General features: G+C 41.2%; 1 protein-coding gene across 1 annotated transcript; it reads right to left on the reverse strand.

Moving 5' to 3' along the window:
- Positions 1–3,288: 3,288 nt before the first annotated feature.
- LOC138356680 (fibrinogen alpha-1 chain-like) lies at positions 3,289–4,365 on the reverse strand. Its single transcript, XM_069312875.1, has one exon. It carries the CDS (start codon positions 4,363–4,365, stop codon positions 3,289–3,291), a length of 1,077 nt encoding a protein of 358 aa, XP_069168976.1.
- Positions 4,366–12,120: the final 7,755 nt, after the last annotated feature.

Consider the following 12,120-nt stretch of genomic DNA (forward strand, 5'->3'; position numbering starts at 1 on the left):
GTACGACATATATATATATATATATATATATATATATATATATATATATATATATATATGTCGTACCTAATAGCCAGAACGCACTTCTCAGCCTACTATTCAAGGCCCGATTTGCCTAATAAGCCAAGTTTTCATGAATTAATGTTTTTTCGTCTACCTAACCTACCTAACCTAACCTAACCTAGCTTTTTTTGGCTACCTAACCTAACCTTACCTATAAATATAGGTTAGGTTAGGTTAGGTAGGGTTGGTTAGGTTCGGTCATATATCTACGTTAATTTTAACTCCAATAAAAAAAAATTGACCTCATACATAGAGAAAAGGGTTGCTTTATCATTTCATAAGAAAAAAATTATAGTAAACATATTAATTCAGGAAAACTTGGCTTATTAGGCAAATCGGGCCTTGAATAGTAGGCTCAGAAGTGAGTTCTGGCTACTAGGTACGACATATATATATATATATATATATATATATAATGTGCCTTATAGATAAAACTGGACTACTTGGCTTAGTATGCAATGTCCGATTTGCCTAACAGGCCGAATTATTTTCGTTATTTTCAAATATTTCTTTCCAGATTAGATCTTCTCCAAAAATAATACTCTATACTTATTAAGAATATAAATTACTGACTCAGCTATGTTAGGTTTTATCAAATTTTTATATTTGTTATGACTCAATAACAAAAAAAATTGCAATCATATATATTACAATGAAAACTATCATTTCATAAGAATTTTTATTGAAAAATTAAATATTTCACGAAAATTCGACTTGTTAGGCAACTGTACCCCCATATATATACACATATATATATATATATATATATATATATATATATATATATATATATATATATATATATATATATATATATATATATATATATATATATATATGGGGAAACCACCTATATGTGAGGGGAATCACTTATATACAGGGAAAACCACCTATATATTTCTGTAGAAATACACAAAATTTACTTTTTCTACTTTCTAATACTTTGTAACTTTAAGTGGTGGTACGCTGGTAAGGCAACGACCCTATAGCTCAGTGAAGAAACTATAGTCAGAAAAACTCCTACATTGTACAAATCATTTCTAGCTGTAAACGTATGAATGCACTATATATATTTTATTTTGCAATTTTATTGCAGAGTTTTCAGAAACGCAAGTAAGTTTTTAAACACAATAATCTCTGAATACTGGATTTATACTATTTTTTTCTTTTACTGGCAAATAGCAAAAAAAATATATGCAGCTTTGCTACGCTGTTTCCCTTGACTTTCTTCTTTGATATTTTGAGCTCCGAAAAGACTGTGCAGTTTGGAGCATTTTTTGTCTAGGGCTCACGCGCTTAAGGGAGCTTTAAAAGCGAGATTTTATTTTTTTAGTTCAGACTAACAGGGTGAGAGAAGACCTAGGTAGGTGTGAGGCATTCATCTACCCTTCACGGTCCCTGTGACACACATACACAGTGTAGATATGATAGAGCCCAATAGACTCAGGAACCTGTACACCTGTTGAGAGGCGGGACCAAAGAGTCAAAGCTCAACAGAGCACAAATAGGTGACTACACACACACATACACACATTGTAGATATGATAGAGCCCAATAGGTTCAGGAACCTGTACACCAGTTGAGACGCGGGACCTAAGAGTCAAAGCTCAACAGAGCACTAATAGGTGACTACACACACACCCACACTAGGGTTCTGGCAGCTGAGTAGACAGCGCGCAGGACTCGTAATCCTCCCAAGCACACATACCCACAGCAATAACTTACAATTTAGCTGCCTTCCAAAAAAAGGCAGCAAGAAAGCACTCAACAGACCATGTATAACCCAGTCAATCCTCCCCCCAACCAACCAGGACAATCATACATGTTGCCCCTTACCTTCTGCTCCTGTTAACACCAATGAGCTTGCAAGGAGCTCCGGTTGCAACATGTACTTTGCATTACTTTAATTAATTATATTATATTATATTACTTACTTATATTATTAATATATTATTATATATTATTAATTATATTATATTACTTACTTCCATTACGTATATATTGCACAGTTATTAGTTGACACATAACTGATTATTTGTGAAATATTTTTACCAAGTTATCTTGAGATGATTTCGGGGCTTTAGTGTCCCCGCGGCCCGGTCCTCGACCAGGCCTCCACCCCGAGGAAGCAGCCCGTGACAGCTGACTAACACCCAGGTACCTATTTTACTGCTAGGTAACAGGGGCATAGGGTGAAATTAACTCTGCCCATTGTTTCTCGCCGGCGCCTGGGATCGAACCCAGGACCACAGGACCACAAGTACAGCGTGCTGTCCGCTCGGCTCCAACATCACAGTATGTAAACAAGATGACGCAAGAGCTTCACATGTTCCCCTGAGTGCTGCATATTCTCTTCTTTGAGGCTAAGGGTCCTTGCAAACACAACAATGTCATTACTCTTAACAATTATTTTAATGCAACCGAATACACATTTATTTTCGTAACCACAGATGTGCCATCAGAGATCTTCTGATGTCACCGTATACTGTCACTGTAGGGGACAGTGTAACACCTCACAATACACTGCCGCGCGTGAAGTATATCACTATATGCTCCCCGCACCGCAATCTTTGATTTAGCACTCCTGACATCTGTGTTATATTGACATCAGTGAAGTACAAATGTTGTTCACCGATTGAGGAATGATGTTGGAACAGTAGTGATGATGTCAGAGTACATGTTGAAGTGGTTAAAACCTTATTGCAGATACAACAGCTCTGTTGCAATCTTGCAGAGACAACGGCTTGTCAAGTAATATCCTCGTCTCGCAGATAAACCTTTTTCTCATCTACGTTTGCAACACACACACACACACACACACACACACACACACACACACACACACACACACACACACACACACACACATATATATATATATATATATATATATATATATATATATATATATATATTTTAACATTTTCATACTTGCAATTCACGATACAACAACAAAAACAACAAGAATTGCCTTGCAACATTTGAGGACTAAGATGGACACGATAAGGCTCTAGACAGATTGCTCTAATAACCTTCTGCAATAACCAACTGTTGCAAGTATGCAATAAATTCTCACAAGAAAATCATTACCATTAATGAAATAATTAGTCATCGCGAAAAACTAGTACATGAATCACCCAGAGAGAGATTACATCGACCAAATCATTGAGATGAACCACGCCAGGAACTAGTTCAATAAATAATATAGGCAATATGTCATGAGGCTTAGGAGAGAATAAACACAGCAGTCAGCGGTTCGGTAGAACCAGTCTGCGGTTCGGTAGAACCAGTCCGCGGTTCGGTAGAACCAGTCTGCGGTTCGGTAGAACCAGTCCGCGGTTCTGTGGAACCAGTCCGCGGTTCTGTGGAACCAGTCCGCGGTTCGGTAGAACCAGTCTGCGGTTCGGTAGAACCAGTCTGCGGTTCGGTGGAACCAGTCTGCGGTTCTGTGGAACCAGTCCGCGGTTCTGTGGAACCAGTCCGCGGTTCTGTGGAACCAGTCCGCGGTTCTGTGGAACCAGTCCGCGGTTCTGTGGAACCAGTCCGCGGTTCGGTGGAACCAATCTGCGGTAGGGAAGAACCAGTCTGCGGTAAGGAAGAACCAGTCTGCGGTAAGGAAGAACCAGCCAGGGGCAGGGAAGAACCAGCCAGGGGCAGGGAAGAACCAGCCAGGGGCAGGGAAGAACCAGCCAGCGGCAGGGAAGAACCAGCCAGAAGCAGGGAAGAACCAGCCAGCGGCAGGGAAGAACCAGCCAGGGGCAGGGAAGAACCAGCCAGGGGCAGGGAAGAACCAGCCAGCGGCAGGGAAGAACCAGCCAGCGGCAGGGAAGAACCAGCCAGGAGCAGGGAAGAACCAGCCAGGGGCAGGGAAGAACCAGCCAGGAGCAGGGAAGAACCAGCCAGGAGCAGGGAAGAACCAGCCAGGAGCAGGGAAGAACCAGCCAGGGGCAGGGAAGAACCAGCCAGCGGCAGGGAAGAACCAGCCAGGGGCAGGGAAGAACCAGCCAGGGGCAGGGAAGAACCAGCCAGGGGCAGGGAAGAACCAGCCAGGAGCAGGGAAGAACCAGCCAGGAGCAGGGAAGAACCAGCCAGGAGCAGGGAAGAACCAGCCAGGGGCAGGGAAGAACCAGCCAGCGGCAGGGAAGAACCAGCCAGGGGCAGGGAAGAACCAGCCAGGGGCAGGGAAGAACCAGCCAGGGGCAGGGAAGAACCAGCCAGCGGCAGGGAAGAACCAGCCAGCGGCAGGGAAGAACCACGTACACACTGCGGCTCTCCAAGAACCCCTTGATAATGAGCAGTCATGTTTAACACATAATAAAACTGTCTGCCAACATTGGTACAGTCAAATTTTTATTTTATTATCCCATTTTTCCTTAAATTATTCTGCCCCCTTCCCATTTCTCTGTTCCATCCCACGCCCCCACCCCCTTCCCATCCCTTTAGCCTCCCATTCTCTAGTTACTAGATATATATATATATATATATATATATATATATATATATATATATATATATATATATATATATATATATATATATATATATATATATATATATATGTCGTACCTAGTAGCCAGAATGCACTTCTCAGCCTACTATGCAAGGCCCAATTTGCCTAATAAGCCAAGTTTCATGAATTGTTTTTAGACTACCAAACCTACCTAACCTAACCTAACCTAACTTTTTCAGCTACCTAACCTAACCTAACCTATAAAGATAGGTTAGGTTAGGTAGGGTTGGTTAGGTTCGGTCATATATCTACGTTAATTTTAACTCCAATAAAAAAAAATTGACCTCAAACATAATGAAATGGGTAGCTTTATCATTTCATAAGAAAAAAATTAGAGAAAATATATTAATTCAGAAAAACTTGGCTTAGTAGGCAAATCGGGCCTTGCATAGTAGGCCGAGAAGTGCGTTGTGGCTACTAGGTGCGACATAATATATATAAATATATATATATATATATATATATATATATATATATATATATATATATATATATATATATATATATATATATATATATACACACACACAAGTTAGGGGAAGATATAACACAGAACCAAACATTAGTTTTTCTTATACTAAACAAGAAATAAAAAAAAACGAAAATTTCAGGTCTTATATAATGTTCTGAAAATGGCTTGCGTCAAAAAATAAGGGTGCGTAAAAATAAAAATTTTCGTAAATAATTTTTTTTTAGTAAATGATAGCTATTACTAATTTGCGATATTTTTGTTAAAACTCTCTGTTCTGCTTCATAATTTACTGCAATTAAGGAACGGGAGAGGTATTTTAATTTTCATTCTCGTTAGTAATGACGGAGTCGATTAGTGATTAGGTGGGTGGAACTGTGATTAGTGTGTTCACTGTAGCCAGGATGTGCCATGTGCACTTGATCCAATCATGTGTATCTTCCAGCAGTGATTAGACTGTTCACTGCAGATTGGCTGCGTCACGTGCAACCAACCAATACATCAATCATAAATCCCAATCAGCTATAATACACCAAGATATACATGCAATGCAAGCCCGATCAACGTTGATCTTTGATTGCAAGCTCGTTGCTTAGCCTCAAGAACACAATACACAGGTGTACCGTTAGTGCGTCAAGAATATTATTTCCACCGAGTTGATAAAGAATACTAAGAATACTATTTAGACCGAGTTGATATCAAGAATACCGTTTCCACCGAGTTGATATCAAGAATACCGTTTCCACCGAGTTGATATCAAGAATCCCGTTTCCACCGAGTTGATATCAAGAATACCGTTTCCACCGAGTTGATATCAAGAATACCGTTTCCACCGAGTTGATATCAAGAATACCGTTTCCACCGAGTTGATATCAAGAATACCGTTTCCACCGAGTTGATATCAAGAATACCGTTTCCACCGAGTTGATATCAAGAATACCGTTTCCACCGAGTTGATATCAAGAATACCGTTTCCACCGAGTTGATATCAAGAATACTATTTCCACCGCTCTAGGTAGCGGAAATAATCCCCCATTAACCCCTGTTAATCACACTATATCTCTGCAGAAACAGCTTTCGCTGTGGTGGGAAATATGGAGACGACGACGATTGGGCAACGATGTTTATTTGAACGCTTGTCACCTGGTTCTAAATTGATTGGAGGATCGTGTTACAGGGAAAACCAGCAGGTTGCCAATGTAGCTGATCCTTGGGAAGAGAGTGCTATACGCCTGTTAACTTGAGTAGTCATCAACTGCTGTAATTGACAGTTCTGTAACACAGGGAACGATCCAAGCTCAACACACAAATTCACCCACAATTTTAATTAAATATAATATGAATATATCATATTCGTGGTTATACGAATATATGATATATATATTATATATAATATATATATTATATATAATATATATATTATATATAATATATATATTATATATAATATATATATCATATTATGAATAAATAAAAATCGTGATATATAACGTTTTCACATTATTTATCACGTGTTAATTTACACACACACCACATTATATATATATATATATATATATATATATATATATATATATATATATATATATATATATATATATATATATATACAGTTTCGTCTTAATAGTTTAGTTAACAACTGGGAGGGGCCATTGAACAATCCAAGCTATATACTTTATATCGACATACATACCGTATACATATAAAGTAATATACATACCGTATATTTTCCAATCAAACAAAACCGTCTAAGAAGATATATAACAAATATACTCATGTAATATATGCCACCAGGCTATATAACTCGCGAAGTTTGCATCACCAACCGGTTGCAGCAGACTTTGCAACGCTGAAGGAGCAGTTACAGCAGACTATGCAACACTGAAGGAACAGTTACAGCAGACTATGCAACGCTGAAGCAGCAGACTATGCAACGCTGAAGGAGCAGTTACAGCAGACTATGCAACACTGAAGGAACAGTTACAGCAGACTATGCAACGCTGAAGCAGCAGTTGCAGCAGACTATGCAACGCTGAAGGAGCAGTTGCAGCAGACTATGCAACACTGAAGGAACAGTTACAGCAGACTATGCAACGCTTAAGGACCAGTCTGCTGTACCAGTCTGTTGGACCAGTCTGCTGGGTACAATATTATAGCGTACATCATAGCTGTCGCTCTGCGTGCGTGTCTGCTCATTCTCTGATGCGAAACTGCCACCAATTACATTTTTAATGCCACGATAATAAATATCTTTAGTGATTATTAGGACCCAATTTTTGTCATAGGCTATAAAAGTGAAGTAATGACAGGCTGAGTTGACGTAACGACAGGAATTGGTCACTTTTTTGGTGGCAATTCTTTTGAATGGGAAATTATAGCTTAGGATGCGATGGGGCGATTAACCATGCAAGGTGAACGAGTTTCGTTATTGGAGAGGATTAACGTGTTATCTTCGTGACATTGTGGTCAATACGTGTTGATATCTTGATGTGTTAATATAACCTATCCAAGAAGCTGAGCGACAATTATGATACGCAATGATAACACTATTTTGATTAGCCCATCATCAAATTCAAAATTCAAATGTTTATTTAGGTAAAGTACATACATGGGGTGATACATATATTGATGAATTTATAGATAGAGCTAGTATATACAATGCCTAAAGCCACTATTACGCAAAGCGTTTCGGGCAGAAACATGAATAACTGAACGCATTTGATGAGTGTTGGGCAATTCGTAACTACTCATCATATTCATCACACCATAGTCCTCAATCACAGAGATAATTACCTCCACTTATCTACTAACCACCAATGCAAAACTCAAGTTTCCAATTAAGTTTGCCAGTTCCTAACAAGTATACACAAGTCACTCGTTGTTGTTGTTTAAGATTCGCTACCTGGAACAAAAAGTTCCAAGTAGCACGGGCTATGGCGAGCCCGTAAAGTCATTGGTGTTCAAAGCCGACCTCACCACGACCCCATCAGGGAGCTACAGGGGGAAGGGGGGGGGGGGGAATGCTTGCGCCTCTCACCATCCGTGTGTAATGCATTCATGTCATTCAAGCGCTTAACCACAGGCAAATTGGGGTAACTGGCCTGCCTCACACACACACAGGCTTCCCCATGGCTGCTGGCGCAATAATCTCCTTACTGAATGCATGGCGTAAAGTCCAGAGTGTATTTATAGTTTAAGAGTCTAGGGGGGTTTACGCTCTGTGATTTGTATAAAAGTGTGTAAAGGCATCATTCATGCACAAGTGTAGAAGCCAAGCAACAGGTGTGACCTTTGGAGGTAAGACAGTTCTCATTTCTCAAAGTATTCTTGCTACAGGAGAGAAGACATTTTCTCCGGCTACTTTTCCATATCTTCCGGAACAGCTGGATAAGTATTACGTAGCTAGATAGTCTAAGTAGCAGAGTGGATGGGCTACGAACTCAACCCATAAGGCAAGTTGGTAAGGAACTAAAGAGTAGTCACTATAAACCTAATTAACTCTCCATAAATAATGCAGTTGAAGAACGGAACTATCAGGAGAAAACACACCAAGCCATTACGACTGTATAGCATTGAGATCAGAATAAGGATCTGGGATGGGACGGGGGGGAAGTAATGGTGCCCAACCACTTGGACGGTCGGGGATTGAACGCCGACCTGCATGAAGCGAGACCGTCGCTCTACCGTCCACCCCAAGTGCTTGAGAAGCAGCTGGGAAAGAAACATCAATAACAACTACAGTCAGTAACCACACATGTCCCGGAAATTATCTCCAAGCAGAGAATTCTCAAAGTGAAAGTTAACATATACAGAGAAAGAACGAATAGATAGATTGCTTGGGGTTTATAGCCTGGGGCCAGATTCACGAAGCAGTTACGCAAGTACTTACGAATGTGTACATCTTTCCTCAATCTTTGACGGCTTTGGTTACATTTATTAAACAGTTTACAAGCATGAAAACTTGCCAATCAACTGTTGTTATTGTTATAAACAGCCTCCTGGTGCTTCGGAGCTCATTAACTGTTTAATAATTGTAAACAAAGCCGCCAAAGATTGAGAAAAGATGTACAGGTTCGTAAGTGCTTGCGTAACTGCTTCGTGAATCTGGCCCCAGAAGCGCAGGCAATAATAGTCCATTGTCCTCTAAATATATTTGGCTCAGGTGAGGCACCAGATAGATTATAATGTCCAATTCTGGGCACCAATTAAAAAAAAGTGAAAATAGATTCCCTTGAGAAACTCCTATGAAGGATAGCCCTGGTTTTCAAGACCAGCGGGCCGCTGCAAGCAACAGCCTGGTGGACCAAACTCTCACAAGTCAAGCCTGGCCTCGGGCCGGGCTTGGGCAGTAGAAGAACTCCCAGAACTCCATCAAGCAGGTATATGTGGGCCTGCGGGCCGCTGCAAGCAACAGCCTGGTGGACCAAACTCTCACAAGTCAAGCCTGGCCTCGAGCAGGACTTTGGGAGTAGAAGAACTCCCAGAACCCCATCAAGCAGGTATATGTGGGCCTGCGGGCCGCTGCAAGCAACAGCCTGGTGGACCAAACTCTCACAAGTCAAGCCTGGCCTCGAGCAGGACTTTGGGAGTAGAAGAACTCCCAGAACCCCATCAAGCAGGTATATGTGGGCCTGCGGGCCGCTCTAAGCAACAGCCTGGTGGACCAAACTCTCACAAGTCAAGCCTGGCCTCGAGCAGGACTTTGGGAGTAGAAGAACTCCCAGAACCCCATCAAGCAGGTATATGTGGGCCTGCGGGCCGCTCCAAGCAACAGCCTGGTGGACCAAACTGTCAAGTCAAGCCTGGCCTCGGGCCGGGCTTGGGCAGTAGAAGAACTCCCAGAACCCCATCAAGTAGGTACGTCCCATACAAGGAGAGGTTTAGAGTACTTGATCTACAGTCCCCTATTATATATGCCTACTAGTTTGATAGGACCACAAGTAAATGAAAACAAGCCTTATAGTCGTACTGGGAATCGAACCCTTTTCAACTAAACAGCACCTGTGAATATTTTAGTACAATACTCTCCAGCCGCTAATGTATCAACAACAGACCAACTGCTCTTCTCTGTATTCCTACTATTTGTGTAAATCTGGCTAAAACAAATATATATATATATATATATATAAGCCTATACTTGCATAAACCACAAGTGAAGATTAACAATCTTTGGACAACACCCACCAGTGGGCCTCGAACCCAGAAAGCACAACTACCTTCCAGTAGCTGCCATAACTAGTACGCCTTAACCCACTACACCATCAGACTCTACAAAAGAAGTAGAGACTTCGAGATATATATATATATATATATATATATATATATATATATATATATATATATAGAAATTTGTGTAATAATCCTTTAAGGTTGAGGTTTATATCCGCTACAGAAGTGGCAAATTAAATAGTTAGGTTAGGTCAGGTCAGGTCAGGTCAGGTCAGGTCAGGTTAGGTCAGGTCAGGTTAGGTCAGGTCAGGTCAGGTCAGGTCAGGTCAGGTCAGGTTAGGTCAGGTCAGGTCAGGTTAGGTCAGGTCAGGTCAGGTTAGGTCAGGTCAGGTCAGGTTAGTGTGACCTCTTAGAGCTTCACGCTGCTCTATGTGCTGACAATTGGGAGTGTAGAGATGATGGGGTTCTGGCCAACATTATATCTTACCAATATTATATATAAACTTCTCATTTTCGTACCGAGTGAATATACCCATGTGAGTGATTATTTATATGTATTACACTGTGTATGTGGGAACAGTTTAAGTCTATGTGTTCTGATTGTGTGTGGATGGCTGAGTCTCCATGCTCTCTCATACATAGAGGTATACCACTGTTTCTGAGTATACACAGTTTACTTAAGTTCTGAACTATGTGTATGATTAAAGTATAGTTGCTGGGTGGTCAGTTAGGTATTATTGTGGGATTATATATTCCTAACGAGGCTGATAGCTATTAGGGGGACTCTCTCTTCCCCCTGACTCAATACCCTAAGGTCTCTCTACCTCTCTCCCTGACGTAAACTCACCTCTTCCTCCTCCCTTAACTCTCCATGTATACATGTATATCTTCTGAATGTTTGTAGGTAGTTCCATTCAACGCAGTATATGCATATACATGTATGCAACACAGTATGAAATTAAATCGAAATGGCAGAATTAATGAGGCGTAAATGAACTAATTGGTTATTAACCTTAAAAGTATTGTAATGACGATCTGTTGACTAAACAACCCTAAGACTTCTAAGACTTATCTTAAGTGTGTGTTGCTTTCCAGAGTCAAAACTAAAAACAAGTGCTCAAGATGTACTTAAAAACACTTAATTTTATTCATTGCATTGTCAATACGTCGGACATTTTCAAGAGGAAACTAGATTTATTCCTCCAAGGAGTGCCGGACCAACCGGGCTGTGGTGGGTATGTGGGCCTGCGGGCCGCTCCAAGCAACAGCCTAGTGGACCAAACTCTCACAAGTCAAGCCTGGCCTCGGGCCGGGCTTGGGGAGTAGAAGAACTCCCAGAACCCCATCAACCAGGTAACCAGGTACGTGAAAATCATTTAGGTTTAGGTAAACCAGTGTAAACTTTAGTTTAATGCAACAGTTAACTACCGGTATACAGTCTGTGACTAAACAGACTGTAGTCTGTCTGGCTACGACATCGAACTATGACCTAATATCATCATTCATCGCAGAATGGAAGAATTGGTAAAACTTTATTCATCATTCAAAGCGGAACGTAAAGGAGCCTAAGTGCTGGGTGTGGCTTGGAGTGCATCAGGTAAGGAAGCACTCTCCACACACTAAGGGTAGACGTCGTACGAGGCTCAACTGGTACTCAACCAGACTGCTCACCGTATCACAAGACTTCGAGGATTGAACACAGGCATGAAGGCACTACGGGTATGTGAGAGCAAGTAGCTCTTATATGTACTCTCGCACTAGTGTATTTGAGGCTCTACAGAGTGCAATGCCTTGCAAGACAGAGCAACAAGAGGCCAGCCCGGCCTGAGCAGAGCAGCAGTAACGGGCCGAGCGATGGCCGAGGTCCAAGTGCAGTCGACAGCCGCCCTGAACCCCCGCAGCATCCTGG

This window comes from Procambarus clarkii, chromosome 73 (assembly GCF_040958095.1).
Source record: "Procambarus clarkii isolate CNS0578487 chromosome 73, FALCON_Pclarkii_2.0, whole genome shotgun sequence".
Lineage (NCBI taxonomy): Eukaryota > Metazoa > Arthropoda > Malacostraca > Decapoda > Cambaridae > Procambarus > Procambarus clarkii.